The 24,480-nt window shown below is 40.8% G+C and overlaps 2 protein-coding genes across 2 annotated transcripts in view; one reads left to right on the top strand and one right to left on the bottom strand.

The window, feature by feature from the left end:
- The first annotated feature begins 276 nt into the window (after positions 1-276).
- Positions 277-19,342, top strand: pdcd11 (programmed cell death 11). Its single transcript, XM_084045661.1, has 36 exons — positions 277-334; positions 764-896; positions 2,216-2,356; positions 2,593-2,757; positions 2,987-3,148; positions 3,250-3,370; positions 3,466-3,635; positions 3,867-3,974; positions 4,732-4,944; positions 5,176-5,300; positions 5,947-6,007; positions 6,297-6,443; positions 6,619-6,870; positions 7,036-7,161; positions 7,426-7,620; positions 7,822-7,992; positions 8,244-8,457; positions 8,807-8,959; positions 9,379-9,491; positions 9,713-10,191; positions 10,365-10,427; positions 10,512-10,608; positions 11,000-11,089; positions 11,303-11,405; positions 11,608-11,785; positions 11,969-12,025; positions 12,169-12,291; positions 12,622-12,744; positions 12,936-13,104; positions 13,756-13,881; positions 13,995-14,138; positions 15,226-15,476; positions 15,856-16,024; positions 16,139-16,292; positions 16,765-16,930; positions 17,427-19,342. The coding sequence occupies exons 2-36, from the start codon at positions 795-797 to the stop codon at positions 17,596-17,598; spliced, it is 5,403 nt and encodes a 1,800-aa protein (XP_083901787.1). The 5' UTR covers positions 277-334; positions 764-794; the 3' UTR covers positions 17,599-19,342.
- LOC311036953 (RING finger protein 122-like) overlaps positions 18,645-24,480 on the bottom strand; it is a 7,230-nt gene continuing 1,394 nt past the window's right edge. The window contains exons 3-7 of the mRNA XM_084045962.1: positions 21,867-22,031; positions 21,292-21,334; positions 20,658-20,699; positions 19,774-19,856; positions 18,645-18,785 (exon numbers count right to left, since the gene is read on the bottom strand). Of these exons, the coding sequence (XP_083902088.1) occupies positions 18,665-18,785; positions 19,774-19,856; positions 20,658-20,699; positions 21,292-21,334; positions 21,867-22,030 (453 nt within the window). The 5' untranslated portion in view covers position 22,031 and the 3' untranslated portion in view covers positions 18,645-18,664. The remainder of the gene's footprint in view (positions 18,786-19,773; positions 19,857-20,657; positions 20,700-21,291; positions 21,335-21,866; positions 22,032-24,480) is intronic.

Genomic DNA, 24,480 nt, shown 5'->3' with positions numbered 1-24,480 from the left:
ATTTAAACCAGTGGTTCTCAAATATTTTCACGAAAATGTGTTGTGCCAGGGAGCATTGTGTTGTTAGAACGTTTCGAAAAATATTTGCAAGAGTTTTTGAAAATTGCAGGTCTACAAGCTCACACCGTGTCGCATCGCAACGCGTTGTGAGCTTGTAGATTGGGTATTTTCAAATCGCTCATGCATTAGAGTGTATAATGTTCTTTTGGGCTTGTTTTCCTAGACCTGGTTGCTTGGTTCTCTCACAAGACCTGGCAACACTGCTCTTCCGGTATTGAACCATCATGGCGTGCTAGTGGTCAACACGTGAGTTTTGGATACCTCAACATTTACTGTAAGAATATTTTCTATACAATCGCTTTAATTGTTAGCATACATTATGCAAAGGCAAGTACTGTCTCAGTTTTATATGTGTTTTCTAAACGTGCTGGCTTCGTAGCATCAATGCTAATATGTCGTTAGATATCCCCTACACATGTTTATGTTTTGACTTGAGAGACCTAGAGGTACCATGCAGGTTACTTCACTTCTTTCTTGCTTATTAATACCTGACAATGGGATTATAGATGCATTTATTGAGGCATAATCTCCGACTCAATCAAATACATCTATGACAGTCTTGATCCATGGCTAGATAAGAAGCAGTCTATTTTGGATCACATTAGTCGCAGTACTGAACGACCACCCAGTTTGTTTGTTTGTAACTGTTTGCGGTCGACCCGAAATTAAGTGAGAAACTCCCTAAAGTAATTTCCCTTTCCAGTCGTTTCAAACATAAGGATAAATCAGCAATCATGGCATCAATGGAGGAGGATTTCCCTCGAGGAGGGACCGCTAAGAAGACTACTGAGAGTCAAGCAGAGGTCCAGAGGACAGAGGTGGACAACCTGTTCCAGGTAGAGATGAACACACTTTTCCTCTTTGCATGTCCAGAGACCAGTGGTTGAAGAAGAAGATTACCACCTAGCCAGAAAATGTCAGAGGTTTTCACATCGGTCTTGAAAAAGCACAGGACATGCACCATGAACTTAATAATCACCAAGTGTCAGGGACCGAGTTGGTCGGAAGGAGAGACACAGGGAAAACTTTGTTGGTTCTAAAATATTGTTCTCTTTTTTATTTCTTTTCCCGTTGTTGCAAATCAATGGTTTGATAACAAAACAAATGTGCTCAACACAAAGGAAATTAAACTAAATAGCTAAACAGAAACTGGACTAAACAACACAACTGAACTGAAAACGGAACCAACCAGATTAACACATATATAGGGACGGGTCAGACCACTGTTAACACAAAAGGGGGAAAAGACAAAGACTACCATTGAAACACACACTCAAAACCCCTGCCCCACCCCATGGTACAGAGGGACTGTGGTGCAGTCCAATTTCTCCAGATTAGCTGTAGATCTGGAGCAGCTGATCGCCATTGCTTTGGCCAGCCCATCATGTCCATGTATGTCAGTCAGCAACCTCCCACAGAACTGGTAACTCAAAGAAAAATCATAAATGAACTCATAGAAAACTAAACAATAAATTATGTAATTTCAACTGGTTAATAATGAACAACTGAAAATAAGCACACTAAATATATAAAGCAAAAGGAAGATTACCATACATTATAGTCTCTATGTGTCGCTGCTGAGTCAGCCATCACACCAAGTAATGTTTGTATGAATCTGAATAGCATATGTTGTGACAATTTGTCTTGGTTTATTGTAAACCCTCGATAAGTTTAAGGCAACACACTCTCCACTTGCTTTTTCTCTTCTATGGTGCAGGCAATCAAACCCCCCAAAATACACATTTCAAATAAAGAAAGTGAATTCCCGTACACACTACTGAGCACCTACAATACATTGATCCATTAAAACAGATTAATGCCTTTGTCGTATAGACCTTTCCCAAGGTAGAAAGGTTCTTGCGACCGAGACAGCAATGTTTTAATGGATCAATGCAGAGGTGATCAATGTGTGCAGCCAGGAATACATTTTCTAATATGACATTTGTTTTCAGTCAGTGGCACTGCAATACATCTTTGTGAAAGTTCTCTCTGCTCTTTTAATGCTCTGCTGTTCTCTTTAAATATCAATTTCCTTTCATATAATGTACAGTCTAGTCGTATGGTTTTAGATTGTTTTTCCATTAGGCTTATTACTTATAATTGTATGAATTATCATTATTCTGTAGTTGTACATGTGATGCCTTGTCTTATTTAGTCACAGAAACCAACAGAAACCAAGAAAAGAAAAGTAAAAAAAAGTGACGGCACACAAATAAAGAAGCCAAAGACGGATGATGAAGAAGACCTGCTGACACTCAATGCTACAGTCAAACATGTTGAAATTCTTCATATCAAGGTAAAGGGATTTGGGGGGAATCACCACTTGAAACTTTTAAGTTAACTGTATGTTATTTTATTTGGTAAAGAAATATTCACAAATGTTATCAAGTAACCCCTATATGATTAGAGCAACACAAACTTATATGTATCTCAAACATGAAAACAAAAAATAAGGAACCAAGACATTTTTCAGAGCTGCAAGGTTTGTAATGATTTAATGATGTATGTTTGTTTTATTTGTTTTTTTCTCAGAATGTGAAGGAGGGCACATTGTTTCTGGGCTGTGTGAAGGAGGTGACAGACTTTGAGGTTATAGTCAGTCTTCCTTGTGGCCTGCAAGGCTACCTCAGCATCAACAACATCTCCGACACCTACACCAAGCTACTCAGCGAGCAGCTGGATGATGACAACATGGAGGTAGCGACTGAATTCCATTTTGACAATCCATTTTAATATATAACAAATGGTGTTTCTATGGGAGGCTGTGAGGATTCTTTTATAGCCATGATGGTTTTCTTGCAGAGGCAAAAGATTTGAAGTGAGAGAACTGAGGCATTGGTTCTAAAAAATATACCTAAATGCCAAAGTCTAATCTGGAATATTGAACATATTTAATTGATGGGCCTTGTACTATTTTTTTCTGTAGGAGATCTGTTCTCTGCCACACCTGTTCTGCCCTGGCATGTTGCTGAGATGCGTGGTTGCTTCATTGGGTTTGACCAAAGGAGGCTTTTTCAGCATCAAGCTGTCAATCAATCCCAAGCTGGTCAACAAGGCATTAACCTCAGGCTCTCTGAAGGCTGGCATGGTGAGTCAACAGTTAATATGCTTATTCACCTAAAACATTGTATACGTTTGAATTATTTGTCAAAGATTTACATGTTGTGCTCTGTGTGTTTGATGACGTAGACCCTGAGTGGCTGTGTCCAGAGTGTTGAAGACTATGGCTACATAGTTGACATTGGAGTCAGTGGAACAAAAGCTTTCCTACCAAAGCAGGCAGTAACAGGAAAACAGAACAACCCTGAAGGTATCACAGTACCGTTCACATCACTTTTTACTTGAATCCAGACTGTAAACAAATGTTTGATATTTGAATTATTTTGTTTGTTCTCTTTTGTCCAGAGCTGAGGGTTGGTGAATATGTGACTCCTAAGCTGGAGGAGGTTAAGAATGATGGATGCTTGGTTCGGCTATCTTTTAGCCACCTTGGCCGGGCCTATGCTGAGTTAAAGCATGACTGGACCCTCACTAACCTTCTCCCCGGGCTCTTGGTCAAAGCTAAGATCAAAAAGGTAGCGATAAGTATTACTTTGTTAATGACAGTAATACCACCAATATATCTATTTTCTAAGCATATGGTGAGATCCAAAATTATGGTGGCATCTTTTTAGTTGGAAGATTCTTTCTGCTTCAATAAAATGTGTGCTCTTCAAACACTGAAATTCGACTTTTGTCCATAATATGTGGCACAGCGTACATTTTAAGTCTATTTTCTTAGTGTCAATCCAACATCTATGTTACAGGTAACGAAACATGGCCTGGTCCTGGACTTCCTGTCCTCCTTCCGCGGCCAGGTGGATGTTCTCCACATGGAGCCAGAGCAGATTTCCAGCTACTCTGAGGGAGCAGAGGTACATCACTGGTTACATACTGTAGATCCTATTGGCAATGCCTATTCTGACTTAAACTGGATGGTGGCTATGAAAAATGTGAAAGATTTGGTTGTGAAGTATTCTAATAATAATAATAATAATCATAAAACCTCCTCTTCTATTTTCTTTGCTACCCATGTCAAAACCCCCTACAACAATAACAATATAACAAGCAATTATACAAGCTACACACTTGTGGATGTATTTTAAATGTGTTTTGGCGATGTATCTATTTTAGTCTCCTACACTCAGCATCATTTTAATGCTGTATAGCACAGGACTAGCTCCTCCAATGGCCCATCCCAGTACCTGATTTCAGAAATGCAATACTCATATGTTGCATTTTTAAAGATTAATAACATTTTACAAAGGCAATAAATGATCTGTATCAGTAATTATAGTACTGTATGTTGTTTACAATTGTCTCTTTTATATAGGAATAGATTCCTAAGGATGGATGAATTCAAATTTTCATAAACCTACATTAAATGGGTTACTTATTTTGGCAACCATTGTGCTGTACTGTAACAGCATTGCCAATTTGTTGGCATCCCTATATGGTTCCTGAATTTAGATACGTACATACTGTTACAGTATGGACATTAATGAAGTCAGCTATTAAAAACGTTTCTTTAGTTGCCTAATAGCTATGTTTCATTTATTTTGCAATGCTTTATATCTTTGTAGTGAAATGAAATGTGTATTCAATTTGAATTCTGTACACGTATCTCTCCAGGTGCGAGCTATTGTGCTGTACATGGAGCCATCCAGCCGCCTGATTGGCCTCTCCCTGCGTAGCTACCTGCTTCAGCCGGGGAACAGTCTAGACACTACTCCAGCTGGTGGGGAACGGATCGGTGATATCATTGAAGGCTGCAAAATAACCTCCATGCACCACTTTTCTGGAGCCATGCTGGAGCTGCCAGACAAGACTGTAGTCTTCATACATGTTAGTTGCACCCATGCAGTCATTTGAATAGCTTCCTCTATTACACCCACGTTTTGGCATCTTCATGCGTTCTGCATAGTCATCATGGAGGGTTCACGTTCTCTCCACTTAGCACAGTGATAAGAATAATTTGTTAAGTGTGATTGCTTTGCTTTTTTTGATAGATTGGGGTGACGCAAATAGGCTGGGATGCCATCACCATTTTGTTCCACTGACCCCTGTCTCCCACAGAAAAACCACCTCAAGGAAACTTACATGGAAACCAAAGACGACCAACTGCTAGCCATGTCTGAGCTCAGCTGCAGGATCCTGGACTTCAGTCGCATGGATCAGATCCATTTAGCTAGCATAAGAAAGTAAGCCAATGTGGCATTTGTGTGGTTTTTCAGAAACATAGAGTGGTGTTTGAACGTTTGTGAACCCCTTAAAGGAGTAGTTCACCCAAAAAATGACTTATTTTCTATCAATAGCACACCCCATGAAGCCTTGAAATCACAGATTATTTTTTGTATTTGTCGCATTCCTAAGCCGCGCTTATTACCTTATACCTTATTACCGGCGGAAAGATGCTAATGTATCCGGTAGGAGACACAAAGTAGACTCTTTGTGTCTACTACCAGAGATGCACACGGTCAGTAAAAAATTGGCTTAGGAATGCGACAAAAAACAAAAAAAAATCCATGAATTCAATGCTTCGTGGGGCATGTAATTGATAGAAAATAAGTCATTTTTTGGGTGAACTACTCCTTTTAATATCTTTTTATATTTCTGAATGAATACATATGACCTAAAACATCAGATTAGAAACTATCCATATTGTTTTGAAACCCAATTGTTGTCCCCAATTGTTGCTCACCTTTTGTTAGAGTTAACCTATGTGTTAATGTCAGTAGAGTTGGTCAGTAGGGTCACATCATAGTCTGCAGCATGGTGAGCTCTGGTTAACACCTGTACTGTCTTTTGTCCATTTCATGTGTTAGTAACATTTTGGTCTGCTTCCAGGAGCATCATTGGCAGGCCTTTCTTCAGATACCATGACCTTCATGCTGGCCAGATGGTAGAGGTAAGAGCAGAGATCGCCTCACAATGTTAAAAACCCTGCTTACATGCTGCCATTTTGTAATGCTGCACAATATAATTACATGGCAAGTTGGCAACAAATAAATGTGAGTGGTGACGGTGTGTCTCTGTGAAAGAGAGGTTGAGCTTTTTTCCTCATCTGTACAGATTTCACCTTTCTGTTGTGAATAATGATATTGTCCTTTTAATTTTGTCTGTTATTAACTGTTCTTTTCATATCAGAGCGACCTCTTGGCCCGCATTAATGCTACAGTTTCCTCTCCTCTTTCAAGGGGACTGTGTCCGACCTGCTGAACCATGGGATGATGGTGAAACTGTCTGACCACATCAAGGGCCTGGTGCCCAGGACCCACCTGTCTGACATTGTCCTCAAGAACCCAGAGAAGAAATACTCAGAGGGCATGAAGATCAAATGTCGGGTCAGTACGCTGATCATCTTGCAGTCATTCTATTGACATTAGCGCCACTGGGCGACCACTGCCATGCAGGCGTCTGCTATGTGTAGTAGGCGTACTACTATACTGAAGTTTGTGTGAACGTGGCTAAAGACCTCTTTCTTGATGCTAAGTTTTGTGAATGTGTTTGTTTCCTCAGGTGCTGTCGGTAGATGCAGAGAAGAAAAAACTGACCCTGACCAGGAAGAAGGCCCTGGTGGAGTCCACGCTGCCTTTGTTCCTGAGCTACTTGGATGCCCGCCATGGCCGTATCTCCCACGGCTACATCGTCTGTGTCGACAAGTTTGGCTGCATTGTGCGTTTTTACAATGACGTCAAGGGCCTGGTACCTGTGAAAGAGCTCAGCTCTGAGTGGGTGAAAAGCCCAGAGGAACTGTTCTATGTTGGACAGGTGAGGTATATTGATGTTCAGCCGTACCTTTGTACATACAAATAAAACATTTTAATAAACTTTTCCCTGAATGGCTTCATACATTTTACACTTTGAAATAAATGTACACTTAGTACGACGACCCTTTCAAGCTGATAACGTGTATTGATGATGTTTATTGTCCAGGTGGTGAAGACGAAGGTCCTTCAATGTGACCCAGAGAAGGAGAAGTTGCTGTTGTCCTTTAAGGCTGTGGTAGAAGGAGACACAGAGGAATGTCCCAAGCCACAGTTTGACTTTGAGATTGGGAAGGTAAGGCAAAGATGGACCTTTTTGTCTTTCACATGATTCCATATGACTTTGTTATTTGTTCTCACAAATGTCTGTAACCACTTTCAACCTGGTATCCCTATTGTGGGCATATAATTATAGGCTAAAACATTTTCCTCTCGTGGGACAGTCGCGTGACAAAGTATAAAATAGGGCTTAAGTGATTAATGCGTGAAGCGGGTTTTGTCACTAGTTAGCTATTAATAACTGAATCTAATATCTGCTTAATGGTTCACTATCATTTAGAAAGTGGATGCCAAGTTGCTGAAAAAGTCGGACAATGGACTAGACGTGGCCATTCTACCTGAAGAGACCCACGCCATGCTACCCACCATCCATCTCTCTGACCACATGTCCAACTGTCTCCTATTGCGGGATGCTTTGCAAGAAGGAGACACCATCTCCAACCTGGTCTGCCTTAGCAAGACCAAACACAGCATTGTATCCTTTCTTTCTGAACATCATCAAAGCATACGATAACTAGATTAGTTATATATTTTAGAAGAGATCAGCTCAATATGAATGAATGAGGGGTAACTTTTTTCATATCTTCATCAAATTCCGATTATATTGTGACTTGACTAATGCAAATGTAGAAAATTATTCCCTTGTATTTTGTCCTTAACTGCACCTGTTTTAAAGACCCTGACCAAGAAGCCCTCTGTGAAATCATCTTTGGAGGATGGAATGGTTGCTAAGGATTTCTCTGGTCTCAGAGCTGGCATGCAGATGATGGGCTGGATCAAAAGAATCATGCCCTACGGTGTCTTCGTAGAGTTCCCATATGGACTGGTGGGTCTCGCTCCCAAGTCGGTGAGTCCAGAAGGCTGTCTGCCTTCGAAAGTCGAGGAGAACGCCTGATTTATAGTTGTTTGTACACTGACAATAGATATACAAACTCACAAACTATCACAGCGCGTTGCATTGTGAGCTTGTAGATCTGCTCTTTTCAGCGCATAACACCAGCCCTCAACCGAGTATAAATCAAGACTAAGTGATCATATCCAGTGCAATAAGATTTCTCGCCCCCCCATGTAAAATTCTGTTTCCATTCTCCCTCACAGGCCATGAGTGACAGGTTTGTCAGCGATACAACAACTCCCTTCCAGATGGGCCAGACAGTGTTTGCTAAGGTGACCAACCTGGATGAAGAGAAGGGGCGTTTCCTGGTCACCCTGAAGGTGTCTGAACTGATAACTCCGGAGGGGGATCCCCAGGCCAGGCTGATCACAGGTCTGCAGGAAAGAAGGGCTGTGGCAGAAATGATGACCTGTAGAGGTATGATCATTTGAACAACTACTGTATATTTACCCTTGGGGATTTTTACATTGTTATGCTGTTTCTTTAGCCAGCTGAACCCCAACATGCCAACGTTCGCCAAATCGGCTATTTTTGGCTAGGAGATAAGAGATTTGGTGTGCACGGAAAAAAGTGGTCCAAGTACAGTTGCAACTCGGGTTCGTTTTACTAAGACTAGATCTACAAGCTCTACATGTAGATCTCTACATGTCATGAGCGTGCTATTTTTGTTGTGTGTGTATGTGTGTGTATTAGAAATGTGCTTCTACAATTATGGGGGTGTCAGGTTGAAAGTGACTTAATTATCTTCCATGTTTTCCTTTCTCAGATGACTCTGATATTCACCAGCAGCTGTCTGAGCTTTCTGTGGGTCAGAAGCTAAAGCTGACTGTGGATAAGTTGAAAGAGGATGGCGGTGTGATCTTTAAATCAGACTCCTTATCCAGTGCCACCATATCTGCTGTCAAACAGCATGTCATGGGTATGTATTCACTCAACTATTGTTGGGGGAAGTCAGTCAGTTGCTGCAATATATAATGTAGTTAATTAATGTCACTGTCTTCAGATCCTATGTCCTTAATTCGCTTTCATAACAAAGAATTGGCTTTCAACTTGTTTTTACATTGAATTTTAGCACTCATCCTGTTGACTGAAAAGATGATTATCACAATAGTCTCAATAATAGACAAAAATGTATTCCTACAGACAAAAATGTAGGAAATACAGTGATCTTGCGCTCTGCCACTAATGCATGTTAGCCTCTCATGTAAATTTAGTCATTCCATTTGATCTTCTTGTACTGCAAGCAATAAACACCGGCCCTGGTTTTGTGATCTTTAAGACTCTAATCACTTCTTATCTGATCTTTAAGACTCTAATCACATCTGTGTGTGTTTTCAGGTGTTAACTTGACCCCAGGACAGAAGGTTAATGCAGCCATCCTCCATGTTGACTCCACTTCCAGTCATGTTCATGTGTCTGTCCTTTCCAAGCTAGTTGAGAAGAAAAAGTCTGTGAGTATTACTCTGCATTAATTTATGGCCCTGGTTTTAGCTTTGGGATGTTTTCTGAACACTCTTAGTACGATGATTCATAATGTTGTCATTTTTGGATGTGATACAACCGATACAAAATGGCGCTTAACCGTCATGACTTTATTATCTGTTCTTAATAAAGACTCTTGAAATTACTTCCCTGCCTTTTCCTAATGTTTCCATTTTACATATTTTAACAGTTAATGGACGGGTCAAAATACACAGCGACAGTCCAGCACATGGACAACGACTTTGCTGTTGTCTCATTGGACGACACAGCCCAACTGACGGTGATCCAAACCACAGGTCACTTGAATGAAACACAGAGGCTGAAGCTGGGCAAACCTCTGACCACCAAGGTTATAGAAGCCAGCTGTCAAGAACTGGAAGGGCTCCCCCTGGTGTCCTGGGAGAACACTGCACCAAAACGCCAGCGCACTCTTTCGGACATTAATGCAACAACGAGCGGTTACTGCTATGGTGACATAGTCAAGGGTACGGTGCGGACGGTGAAGCCCACATGTTTGTTGGTGACACTGGAGGATGGACACACGGGAAGTGTGCACGTGTCACAGGTGGCAGAGGAAGTCTTGGCTGGCACCTTCCCCACATCCTTGATGAAAGTGGGCAACGAGGTCACCGGCAGAGTCATTGGAGGCCGTGAGGGCATTACCCACAGGTGGATACCGCATACTGGATTTCATTAGTTATTTTCTTTTAGACGGTGCTTATTTGATTAGGGACACAGGAGAGAAAATTCCTCGTTACAATTTTCTATTAACTCATGTTTTCTTGAATGCATTCTTCATTAAGCAGCTGTTATCTTTTAAAGACTTCAAATTTCTGTTTCAGTTTCTTACCCTTCTCCCATACCGACTTCAAATACAGTATTCCTGAGCTAACGCTTCTTCCAAGGTAAGTATTTTCCCATCTGACCAGTATATCCTGCTGCCCATTTGTGTATGTTTTTTTAATGAGTTTCTATCTCTGTCCACATAGTAAACTTGACCCGAGTGTAGAAATCAAACCAGTCCTGCCAGAAGAAAAGCTGAGCGGCTACAAAGTCGGAGAAGAAATGACATGCTTTGTATCAAAGGTATGTTTTTCAAATTGTAGCCTTGCATTATGTCTTTACTGCACAGGAGATCTTGCTTTTGCCCGTGTGTGCCCCAGCTAATGTCGCCACTACTAGGCCAATCAGTATTTTATTTCTTGTGCTCGCTGACAGCAGGCCAAGTACCTAAATTCTCAAATATTTTTTCGAATTGGTCAATGACAACTGCCGTCTTTGTTAATTAATTACAGAGCAATCGTCCCTCCAGGCTATGGGATACGCATTCCGCGAGGCCAGTTTTGCACATCCCTAGTACTAGCCAAATGTAGACACGCAATTAAACTGGTACAAGCCGATGGATGTAGAGCAGCATGAAAGCAAAGAGAATTTTGGACTACTCAAACTAACAATGTGTTAATGCTTCTGTCCCTAGTACAATCCAGAGAAGAAATGTTTGGAGGTCAGCACTGATCCTTGTATTACAGGGACTGTAGAATTACTGGCCCTGATCACAGATCCTAAAGTAAGTTTGATATGTTGATTTCACACTCAAAAATGAGCATGATAATATTTAATTTACCAAGCCATTTTCACCATTCTTTGTGTAGTTCATGTTGGTATGCCCTTGGGAAATTACCATCTGTGCAAAGCTAGTTAGAAATGAGTTTCAGTTAGGTACTTGTCAAAATACATTAAACAGGTTAATGTAAACCATTGTTCTTGTGTTTGCTTCCAGGATGCCGGCCATCCAGAGAAGTTGTATAAACAGGGCCAGGCCGTCAGTGCTACGGTGGTAGAGGTGACCCCCAAACCTCAACGCTTTGCCCTGTCTCTCAATGGTAAGAAGATAGTCAGATGTTAGTTTAGTTTGACCATTTAGCATTTACTGCCAGTATCTCTTCATTGGCCCGCCATGGTGACTTGGTATGTTTTTACATTAACCATGTTTGCCTCTCTCTATGAGCCGTATCAGTCTCTCCTTTTAAGAATGTATTTTGTTTTTATGAAAACGGAAAGTCTGTTTTTCCAAATGATATCCAGGTTCCCACTCACTGAAGGAGAAAAGCATTACCTTGGGGATGGTGAAAAACGTTCTTCCACACCTGGGCTTGCTGGTGAAGCTTGCCTGTGGTGCCATGGGAACCGTGTCCATTACAGACCTGGCTGACTCCTACAGCGGCAACCCCCTGGGAGCTTACAGCAAGGAGCAGGTGGTCCGGTCAGTAGCAGTGGCTAGAGCTGTTAGGTCTCAACAGGCATGGCTTACTAAATGCCTGGAAAAACCCAACCCCCTGACAATAAAGTTTATGAACAAAAACCTGCATAGATGCAATATAAGTACCTACTAGATATACGGTGGTAAATGTTGAATTACTTTTGAATTATGTTTCTTTCTCCCCAGGTGTTATGTGTTAGGGAATGAAAATGGCAAGTGGCAACTGTCTCTCCGTCCATCAAGGTATTAGTAGTGCTTCATTCACGAGGCCATTTGCCTCAAATTCACAACTGAATAAACTGTCATTACATGACATCTCTGTGTCTTTTAGTCCATTGTGTTATACGTTTTCACCCTATGGATAAACACAACCACTGCACTTCCAGGCTGAGACCAGAGCAGAGCAAGGCAGTGAAGGACGTTGAGGTTTCATCCATTGACAACCTGAAACCTGGCCAAGTCATCAGAGGCTATGTCAAGTCTGTGGGAGAGCAAGGTGTCTTTATCAGGTAACCCACAAGAACACTTCCTTTTGTGCACACTATCTCAAGAGAACCACAGAATATTACAAGGCTGAAAGTGCAGAAAAGTTGTGAACTTGCAGATCTACTACATAAGAGATTTGGTGAAGAGGGAAAAAGAAGGGGACCAAGTATAGACCACTGGGGGACCCCGGTCAACAGACCATATAGGGTTTAAGTGGTTATGTACATAATGAATATTTCAGTAGTATCATAGTACTGTACATTGTTTCTAGATTATGTGTAGGAGACAGACTCTCTATCACTTTACATATCATAACCTAGAGATGTGTGTGCATCTTTTCTTTTTCTTTTCAGGTTGTCTCTGTCCATCACTGGTCGAGCCCAGTTCCAGAAGGCCACCAAGTACTTTGTCACCAAACACAGTGTCATGGCAGATAATCTACCTGTCAATACCCTGCTCACTACTAAGATCCTCAGGTAAGCTCATCATTATGTGAGATATAGATAGATAAATTGAATCTTGACCATCAGGTAAAAATGTGCGTCAGATCCCGTGTCTAGGTGAGACATGACCTTTGACACGGCCTAAATGTCTCAATAGAAGAACAGGGAGACAAAATACAACCATCCCAATTGTTTTACATCTCTTTCGAACTTTTTCTTATTAGTGTTGACAAAGAGGAGGACCTGGTCAATCTGTCCCTGCTTCCAGAAGACACTGGGAAGCCTGACGTGATTCCTGCATCCCTTGGCCTGCCTCTGCGTCTGGTCGGAGATGACAAAGAGAAACATAGCCAGCACATGAAGAGGACACGTACATTGTCTCAGAGCCAACAGGTTATACAACAGCTGCCATTCTATCTATTTATTGCCTCCATTCTTCTATTCCTCCCATTCTGTATGCTCTCCTTACTGCCACCCTGTCCCTCTCTTTCTTTCTCTCTCTCTCTTTCTTGAGCCTTCTGTCCTTACTTAATTTCTGGCAAGGCATAAATGCATTTCTCATTGAACTTAAAGTGCATTATGCATTTGCCTTAATTACAGATAGTCATTAAAATATATCTGGGTTATTATGGTTAATTAGAAATTAAGCATGATTCTTGAACGTGTTGTTGATGTATATCTTGTCTTATGTTAAAGTATCCCCTTCTGTGTAGGGATGTACGATACTTATATTTTGTCCGGCAGTCGGTAACCGATTAATTGCTCATAGAGTGTAACAGTGAGTTTCCAGAAGGATAAATCCCTTTCATGTTCTGCATAGAGGATTTTATTTTATAACCATCGATAACCATTGATGGCAGACTTACCACTAGCTATGAGATTGTGAAATGATGCCATTATATTTCTGTAGAAGTCCATATGAGATAAAAAACAAACAGCAGGGAGCTTAAAAGAAGACAAAGCCTGGTGATTTAGCCAGCAAGCCTTTTAGAAAATGATCGGAGAGAAATATCTTTTGTTCATTTCTATTCTGTCACTTTCCAGGATCAGGTTGAGCATGTCCCCAAGAAGAAGAAGAAGAAAACAAAGAAAGTAAAGACTGAGGACAATGACAGTGGAGTGGAGGTGTACTTCAGAGAGGAAGATGAACCAAAGCCTGAGCAAGCAAAGGTTACTGAGGCATCTTCATCACTCCATTCCCTTCTCTCCTAATGCTTCTAACTTTGGGAATTATGTCATTTATGAGTATGACTGACCTTCAAGTTTCTCACTTTGTCACTTAGGTGAAGCCCAGCCCAGGCAGTGGAGCCAGGCTTCAGGTGTCTGCTGGATTCTCATGGGATGTGGGTCTTAGCTCCCTGAAACCAGCCTCTGTAGCCCAGGAGGCAGATTCCAGTGATGGGGAGGACCAAGCAGAAAACGGCAAGGTGGGTGATACACTTTGCCGAGAATACGTTTTATATATGTTTTGATATTTATTATGATATGCCCCCTTACAGCGTATGCGCCCTTACTTAATCTGCATACTTGAAGCATTCATAATGATAAATGGTTAATTTTATATAGATCCTTATCCAAAGCGCTTTACATTAGGATTTACATTCACCAGTTCTCACACAATGGCTGATCTGCAAGCTCACAAAGGGTCATATCATGGTGTGACGTGGTGTAAGCTTGTAGATCAGCTCATCTAGCAATTCTTGAAAACGTGACATTTTTGCAGTGGTGTAAAGTAACTAAGTACATTTACTTAAGTACTGTACTTAAGTAAAATTTTGAGGTAATTGTACTTTACTTGAGTATTTCCAATTTCCAATACTTTTACTTTTACTCCACTACATCTCAGAGGCAAATATTGTACTTTTACTCCACTACAATTATTTGAAAACTTTAGTTACTAGTTACTTTTCAGATATAAATGATGATATTATGAAACATACATTAACCACTTTAGCCCAATTTTATACATAGGCTATTTGAAAATAGCCGATCCGATGCGACGCGTTGTGAGGTTGTAGATCGGCTATTTTCAAACATTTTTGTACTTTTACTTTTGGTACTTTAAGTACATTCTGATACCAATACTTTTGTACTTTTACTCAAGTACATTTTTAATTACAAACTTTTACTTGTAACAGAGTACTTCTGCATTGGAGTAGTGATACTTTTACTTAAGTAAAACATTTGAGTACTTTTTCCACCACTGCATTTTTGGAATACTCAAAATAGGGGATGCCAGGTTGAAAGTGGTTAAATGTCTTGCTCAATACAAGGACACAGACACCAAGCCAGGCGGAGCCGGGGATTGAACCAGATACCTTCCGATTCTCAACCGACCTCTCTACCTCGTTTTGTTTTGTAAAGCGACTAAGTGTTATATAAATTGCATGTATTATTATTATTATTGTGCCACTGCCCCCAAATGGGGTAGTGAGTCATCGGTATAGATTTACAACTCTCCTCATATGTGTCTCACCACTCTGACCCTCACCCCACCCCTTTTCCCCCTCGTAGCCGCAGAAGAAGTCTCGCCATGAGTTATCGCAGGAGAAGAAGGAGGCGGAGAAGGCTCTGGTGCAGCGGGAGGCTGAGCTGATGGATCCCACCATGAGACCTCAGGACACAACCGCCTTTGAGCGCCTGCTCCTGGCCTCACCAGACAGCTCACTGCTCTGGCTCCAGTACATGGCCCACCATCTCCAGGTCACGCAGATCGAACAGGCCCGCGCCGTGGCCGAGAGGGCGCTGAAGACCATCTCCTTCAGGTGAGATGAGATGTTTAATTAATCCCTGTTTTTTTTTTTGTCACTGTATGTTCGCACGTACGTGAAATTTGTCCTCTGCATTTCACCCATCCTAGGAGCAGCGAGCAGCTGTTGGTGTGAAGCTCGTTGTTGTGAAGCGCCATTTTAAGAATTTGCCTCTGATCGATGAAACATATAGTAGTCTTTGTAAATAAAATAAAAAAGAACATTTAATGAAGAAATGTAATTTTTTTTATTTTATAGTTAGGGTGTAGTTGGTGGGGGGATGTGATTGGAGTTTGTGTTTCTAGCAGGTAGGATGGATCAATTAGGGGTTTCATGGTCCATCGTGTGTGAGCATTCATTTTAATCCTTTGTATTGTTTCCTCTGTTTGTCTAGAGAGGAACAGGAGAAGCTGAATGTGTGGGTAGCCCTGTTGAACCTGGAGAACATGTACGGCACAGAGGAAAGCCTAAAGAAAGTGTTTGAGCGGGCAGTGCAGTTTTGTGAGCCCATGCCAGTCTATCAACAGCTGGCTGACATCTATGTCAAGTCCAACAAGCCCAAGGTACTGTCCAGTGGGTGACGAGGCCCACACGCTTAACATGTTTTCATTGGTCCTGTAGCTATGTATGTGTTTTCTGTTGAGTAAATGTGTATATGTCTGTATATGTGTGACCAGGATGCTGAGGGCCTGTATAAGACAATGGTGAAGCGTTTCCGTCAGAACCAGGCTGTGTGGCTGAGTTACGGGACCTTCCTGCTCCAGCAGGGCCAGGGTGACGCTGCCAGTGCTCTCCTGCAAAGGGCGCTCAAGAGCTTGCCCTCCAAAGAAAGTAAGAAATGATCGCTTCTATAAAGCCTAGTGTAACCACTCCACTGTTTCAGTAGTCTGTTATGGCACTTTTTCCACCAACTCTTTTTGTTGTCCATCACCATCGTCGAGGTTCAAGTGACCTGAAGCGATACCAAACTGCGTGGAATCTCCCAAATATAGTTAAAACGCTTACATTGTAAATGTGGGGGGGGGGGGGAGATCTTGTAAATGTGAAATGTATCAATATTGAGCAACTGCGTGGCATTTTCTCTCCTAAAATGTTATCAGAAACTGTTTCTGTATGACTATAGATAGTTTCCAGACAAGTCAGCACTGAGCGTTTGACAATCAGCTACATAGAGGGGCTACTCTTCTGCAGTGGGAAAACAAAGTACCTAGTAGTACCTACCTACCGTTTAGCAGGACTGAATATTACCTCCATCTCAGTAAATCTCCATGTTAAATCCTTCATGCTTTTCACTCTTTTTCAGGTGTAGATGTGATCACCAAGTTTGCCCACCTGGAGTTCCGATATGGTGATCCAGAGAGAGGCCGTGCCATGTTTGACAAGACCCTGACCAGCTATCCCAAACGTACAGACCTGTGGTCCATCTTCATTGATCTTATGGTCAAACATGGGTCACAAAAGGAAGTTAGGTGAGGCAAAAGCTGTGTTTTAAAGTGGCTGCATGTATATAGGAAAATATATATATATATGTTTTAATAATTGTTCCCTTTCCTTTCCCTTACTTTTCAGCCTTGTGCAACTTGTGATACTATTGGCTAGAATGCACAACCTTGTAAATAATGTTTTCGGTTCGCTCAACTGGAGACCAAAAACAATCTCCTAGCTTTAGTTGTTAAAACTGGGTAGAAATAATTAGAGTAAGAAAATAAGATGCATTGCAGAACAAAGCCAAAGTCTTCGCTTACATATTGAGGTGGTGACATGATTGGTTTCTAAAGCAGTAGGTGTAGGTTTGTTAGCAGTTCGCAAATACCTTGCATTTAGAAGTCCTCAGGCATATCATAGACGGAGATCTCCAGTTGTCTGACAATGTGAAACTGTAAGTGTGAGGCAACACTATGGACCACTTAACAATAACATAAATGTATCATAACTTTGTCCTTTTGTGACTTCCCCTCTCCGCAGGGCACTCTTTGACCGTGTAATCCACCTGAGTCTGGGTGTGAAAAAGATCAAGTTCTTCTTCAAGCGCTACTTGGAATATGAGAAGAAGCATGGCACACCAGAGAGCATCCAGACTGTGAAAGAGAAAGCTTTGGAGTTTGTGGAGGCTAAAGGGACTGAGGCTGCATGCTAGAGGCAAGCATGAATACAGCCATGTGTATGCACACGTTCTACTAAGTCTAGATCGCTGCCTACAAGGTCTAGCTGATTCTTGCTGGAGAAATGTGTCTCTCTGTATATACAGTATTTGCATATGCACACATTATATTATTATTTTTTGTTTATTAACTGTCAGCTCCTTGATTGTGACGTGGCTGAATTAAGTGAAGTTAGTGAACAGAGACTTTGGGATAATGTATGAAAATAATATTGTTTTGTCAATCAGTGTTGGTTCCTGACTTCACTGTTTTAACATTTAGTAAAAAGAGAGGATAGCAATAACTTCATAACATTAAGTTATTGACAAATCCACCACCATTACAATACATTACAGTACATTTTATTTAAAAGCAACAAATACAAAATAACAATGGATAGGGACACGTTTACATATAGTACATACAGGCAAGGCTAGCTGTCTACCGGTCTCTTTTAAAAGGAAAGGTCCTGGGACACAATCTGTAGAAATACTGTCTACTTCCATCATCAGAACTGTAGTTGAGATCCCACAGGTCTCTGACTGTTTTAGCCATAGCTTCTGGCTAACCTACATTGGCAGTATTGACGATGTATGTGTGGCACAAAGTTACAAGGTGGCTGATGTGGTTTGTGCTGCTGGCTGTATTGTTAACACCCCTGAGATAATAGAGGTATCCACATAGACGCTACCCACCAATGACCTTCTCCAAATGCCTGGCATCTTAGTTGCGAGTGGCTGTCTATGGCCATGCTGTGCCAGTCATCCAGTGGCAGGGATAAACCCGTATTATAAAAGCAGCTCCTTTTCTTGTGATGTTTTGGTTGGGTTTTGTAGATGCAGGAAATGCATGTGGAAATGTGCCACAGTCCAAATTGGTCTCTGCATCCTACTGCCACTCTTTAATTACTGATGTAATTAAATCATGGTACCGTCAATATCCAGTCATCACCTCGCTCGGACATCAGCAGAAAGTCGGCCTCCAAACCTTTTTGTGAGATGTCCTTAACATGATCGCGGTCCATCACCTTAGTGTATTATGTGTGGATTTCCCCCAGCCTCTTCACACTTCCTCAGGATCCATAAGACCCTCAGCTCCCTGGGGAGTGTCATTGTGCAGCCGTTGTATGGGCTTGTTACACATGGGGCACACACTGCGAATCTCTAGCCATTTCAACAGGCACCTACGAAAATACACATAAAGCAACTGTCAGGACAACATGAGCTGTTAGTGCAGTAAGTGCACACATCTTAGGTCATCAATTGTTTTGGAAAATAGTAGGAGAGTTTGACTGCTAAGATACTGGACTTTCATATTGTTGAAAATCCCACAGTAAAGATCATTACTGTTGGGTTTTTTAATCAATATAAATCTTAAAGAATACCTTTGCAGCTTGCTGAAAATATTCAACCGAAAACCCTCTGGCAACAGTGTATAAAGTATAAATTGCCCATAACTCTGAAATCTCTCTTACTACGTATAATCTTTTTGTTATAGAATAGAAATGTTTTTTGTATTTCTTCAACTGTATTTTTGTAAAATACATTTCCATGGAGGAAGTGGACCACATAGGGTGTGCAGAGGCCATCGCATACAGCTGAAGGGGAGGGCATGGAAAGATGTTTGTCCCAGATAGCCATTGGCTGTTTTGTATGCTCTGAAGGTCACTTGACCGAAAGCTCAGTCTAATAAAATGGAACGCAGCTTTTGGCAAAGGTGTGTAGATATCCTCTCCTTGTGTTTAGACTCTTGTTAATTCTTGACTCTTTAAGCCGGGTTAGTAGCTGTCTATTCATATTAACCCTGAGGTAAAAATCAACTGATTTGCAAGATCCTATCAATACTAATATTTCTTTGAGGCTCTGCTGATGTACTGTAATTACTGCCTTGATAGCAGTGTGGGACCTATAAGAAAGGCTTAATCATTTATTTTAAATTCATTTGCTGATTTATACAGGACGGGTGCTTGTTTGCATGTTAAACAGGCACTTACATGTCAGGCACACAGACAATTGTTATGACTTATTTACATTTTTACACAAACCGTATCATTTTGAATTGGTTTGTTTTCATCAATGGGAATGGATCTGGCCTTCACGTTCTGTTCAGTTTATGGTACGGTAGAAACTTGAAACAAAACATTCTGTAAGTTGTATGTATTTAACACTCACTTCTTATGAAATGCATGGGAACATGGACACACTCCCAGTTCATCCCTTGTCCTAAACTCTTCCAGACACACTGCACAAGTTTGCTGCAAGAAAAACAACAGTCTGTTAGATTGTACAGTATGTTGTGCAAGAATGTGGTTCAGCAATTGTATGCCACCACTGCAAGAGAAATTTAGGATCAGATTCCCAACACAAATAAATATTCTGTCCAACACTTAAACAATATTGTATTCACAGACTGTACTTTAGGGTTTCACTTGCAACTGTTACTTGAACTAATTGATTATAAATAAAATAGCATAAAAATAGCAGATCTACAAGCTCACAAGGCATTGCCGCGACACGTGAGCGTGTAGATCCGCTGTTTTCTATATTTTTGCATGACACCGTTATACAATATAGTATAAAATAGGTCCACATAGGGTGGTCCTAAGAGGTTAATCAGACTAATTGATTTGATCAATTATTAAAAAAAAACAATTTTATCATGCCAATTCCTATATATATATATATATATATATATATATATATGCACACACACACACACAGCATATTCCTTCTTGATTATTCGATAAATCAAAAACGTAATCGATAGAATAATTGCTAAGACAAACTTTTCAAGAAAATGAAAACTAATCAGAACCCACTATTATCCCCCACCAGCTCTGCAAGGCAAACATGATTGCATCAACAACCCTAATAATGGTATGACTCATGATGGGCTGGCATATACAAACATATTTGTTTAAACATTCATTGATTGTTATATACCACAAGTTAATATTTACATTGACCTGAGGCTACCTGTAAAACTCTTCCCACAAATGTCCTTCCAAAACAGAATGTGCCTATAGTTTCAAGGAGTTGTATAGAAAGACACTTACTCCTAAAAGGCTCAGTTTCTTGCTTGCTCCTTTCAGTACCACCTACAGCAGGAGAGAGGGAGAGGTGTTTGGACATGCGGATGACAATTGAAGTGTCAGCATTATAACATTGGCAGTAAAGCTAATGGGATGCAGTGTACACTTCAGCTTTCAGTTTTGTGCTATGAATGTCAATGGAGTTTTCATTTAACCTTGGAATCTGGTTTTGGGCACATTTTTAACACATATTCAACCCCCCCCCTCCGTATTTGAATACAAGGGTCAAATGATAACATTCGACAGCAACAAGACACCAGTCTTCCCTGAGGGGAAACATTTAAACTATCAGCAACTGTCCATGCTTCAGAGTGTCACGCCCTGGTGCTCGTCCTACTCCTAAATGCTGGACTGTGCTCTTGACACTGCGTTTTCATTCATATGGTGTGTGAACATAAGGACAGAATACTAAGGGGCTTGGCAATGACACGTATGGATTAAGGAGCAGCTACTGTTTTGTCAAGGTCATCTATAAAGGAGTGTGTTAAGTTTCACACATGACCACAACCGTGTGAAATGGCAGTGGTTGTATTTTTAACCTATCTCAGAACCTGGTGTTAAATGTACTCCTATAGTGACAGTTGCTGCAATAACATACCTCATTGTAGCTGAACTGCTCCCTTGTTCCCTGTTGTTTCAATCTTGTGGGTAGATGAACAGAAAGATGCATACAGTACAGAGAATGAGAGGGAGATAGGGGGAGAGGACGTTATTGGAGTAATTATAAATTGCCAATTAATGTAAATTGTCAACTGGAATAAGTGTGATATACAGCAGTAAGACAACAAACTATTATTAACATTAGATGCAATCACGGTGTTGTTTCTATTCCTCTTATGGCGGTGAAATTCAAGTCAACTTTCTAGGCATCTCATAGTAGGAACCTGTTAGAAAACTTAATAAATGATATAAATAAATAACGTATTTATACAACTTAAAAATACGGGACCATGCAGTTCATTTTGTTCCGTTGCAGAGAGCATTGCACTGTGCTTGCCTACACAGTAAAATCCTAAATGTTGGGTCCATTTGGTTAACATTTGTACACTCAAGAGATACAAATGGATAAATTAACACAGAGGATTTTCCGGTGTAGTCAGTGTATCAATGCATCCTCCTACTTCATTCTTCTCCTTCACCTCCTAAATCCAATCCTCAACCTCTTCCCCATACCTGAACAGATAGCAGCAGAAGATGAGGCTGAGCATGAAGACGAAGAGGCCAATGCCCAACACAATGATGTAGACATTGAGAGGGAGGTGGTAGATGTCAGACGTCATGCTGCTGCAGTACTGGGGGTCAGAGTGCTGCTGGAAACCCCAAAAACACACTGACATCCTGGGAAGAAGAGCGAGTAAATACAGCACATTATTACAAACAGTGGTGGAAAAAGTACTACGCTTTTTTGCTTAAGTAAAAGTATCAATACTGCAAGGTAGAAATAATAATTACAAGTAAAAGTCTGGTAGTCAAAATTGACTTGAGTTAAAGTACAAAAGTAAAAGTGCTCTTCCAGACATGTTTTAAAATATTTTTAAAAATGCTCAATGCAAAGTAGTTTAAGGTTTCAGCAAGTGGCCAATTTCACAGGATTGGTGACATCACACAGCCAGCTCAGATTTTGAGGAAGTACAGAGAAGCTCTCCACTTCCAGGGGATTAATGTGAAATGGGAACTTTCTGCGCAAAATATAGCAATCTATATCGTCTATTGTAAGTCATGCGTTGAGGGTGATTTTAAGCCCAGTGAGAGATTGAGATATATAAAAATGAAGAATTGCTCTCAAAGACAATTATAGCAGTGTAGTTGAAAGAGAGGTGATGACAATGGTTGTAATATTCAATGAAGTCAGAAGACTGGACATAATTAGATTTCCTCTATATTGTTAAATAGTCTTTTTTTCTATTGACTTCCTTTGTTTGAAAATCAGTAATTTTTGGCAAGCAACACTGTAGTGTGTGTGTGTATATATGTATGTATGTATGTATTGTGTGTATATATGTGCGCGTGCGTGCGTGCGTAGACTATATATAGACTACACATACCTATATAGATATAGATAAACTACAGTGTACCACAATGTAATACACTCATACCACAGTGTTGCTCACCGGACATTACCGATTTTAAAATGGAAAAAGTAAGTATTTAATCAATATAGAGGGAAACTAATTCTGTCCAGTCTTCTGACTTCATTAAATATTACAAACATTGGCATCACTTCTCTTTCAAGACAACTTTCAAGATTTAGGAAAGTTAAAGCTTGCTTTGCCTGTGGGCCTATGTGAGCTTTGGCAGCATTGCTATAATTATTTTGTGACTAATTGTTTTAGAGAGCAGTTCTTTCTTTTTTTGCAAACGCTGTTAAAGTTGGTCTTGATCTTTATGACTTTACAGTAATAGAATTCTCTGCATATCTCTGCTGTATGCCAACCCACTGAGGAATATGTGTTATAAGAGATTGAGCTGTATGGGGCTCGGGTCTGGTATACTACTTGATTGATTGATTGATTGAATACTTTATTAACAGTTTGCAGATTGTACAGAGGTACGGTTTACAAAGATTGTTAAAAGGATAACACAAAAAGCCCTAGGTGCTTGTTTCCATTGTGGTCCTGTGTATTCAATTAATTAAGACATTTAAAGACGTACAATAATATACCATAATAATAAGACATAATCAACACTAGTAGCAATGAACGTATGTACAGTGAACACATTTTTTTTGGGGGGGGGGCCTTTTTGGTGTTAAGCTTAGAAGGCTTTTCTAGGACTCTCCACAAAATGCAGACAGGTGCTCTTTAATGGTGGTTTTGAAGGAGGGTAAGTGGTTTTGGGAGGGCATTCTACATTTTGGTGGCATAGCAGTAGAACTAATTTGACCCCATAGCAAGTTTACACAAGACATACAGACCACTAGCAATTGCCCTACAAGGGTCTTATTGCACATGACATTGGCCCTGTCCCCACACAGCAAGAGACTTTTGCAATATTGACCGCAAAAGGACAAGCAAATATTTGGTGAGAAAGTTAGGTTAAATGACTGGCATCTGGCTGAGGCTGTAGAGGTGACTGGAGCTCTGTGTAATTGGCTGTGAACAAGATAAACATAGTGGACAGGCGCACTGCTTCCGCCACACCACCATCTGTTCCACAGACCCTCCTGAGGTGAGTATTGTGGTCTGTGGTGTGTGTGTGTGTGTGTGTGTGTGTGTGTGTGTGTGTGTGTGTGTGTGTGTGTGTGTGTGTGTGTGTGTGTGTGTGTGTGTGTGTGTGTGTGTGTGTGTGTGTTGGGGGTGGAGACAGCGTGGCTGTGAATGTGAGTGTATAGTAGTAGCTGTTGAGGAGATTACATTAACTAGAAAGCACTCTGGGGAGCGGAGCACCATTTGGCCAAACAATGGCAAAGGAAGCCTCACTTCCATATGCCCCGCGTGTCCTTATTAATTTGCACCGTAGATGCCCTTTGCCAGTCTAAACGACCATGTGTCTCTCTTTAGAGTGATTGAATGGCTACAGCTTGTACACTGTGGGGGGTACGAGTTGGATTATTAGACATTGGGAGATGGAGGCTCTACACAAGAGAGAGTGCAGAGTAGACACACAATAAATAGCATATACTCGGTCATAAGACAGAACAAATTCATAGCTGTACTGTAGAATCACAGTACAATATAATTGACAGCCTTAGAAATACATCTTATTTCAACTGTCCATTCCACCATCCCCAAAACACAGACCAACCACCATCCAAATCCACCCCTCATCGCCTTGCCATTTCTTAAGT

Source organism: Gymnoscopelus microlampas (assembly GCF_963454915.1).
Source record: "Gymnoscopelus microlampas genome assembly, chromosome: 2".
In the NCBI taxonomy this organism is placed as follows: Eukaryota; Metazoa; Chordata; class Actinopteri; order Myctophiformes; family Myctophidae; genus Gymnoscopelus; species Gymnoscopelus microlampas.
This window is presented reverse-complemented; position numbering and strand designations above follow the sequence as displayed.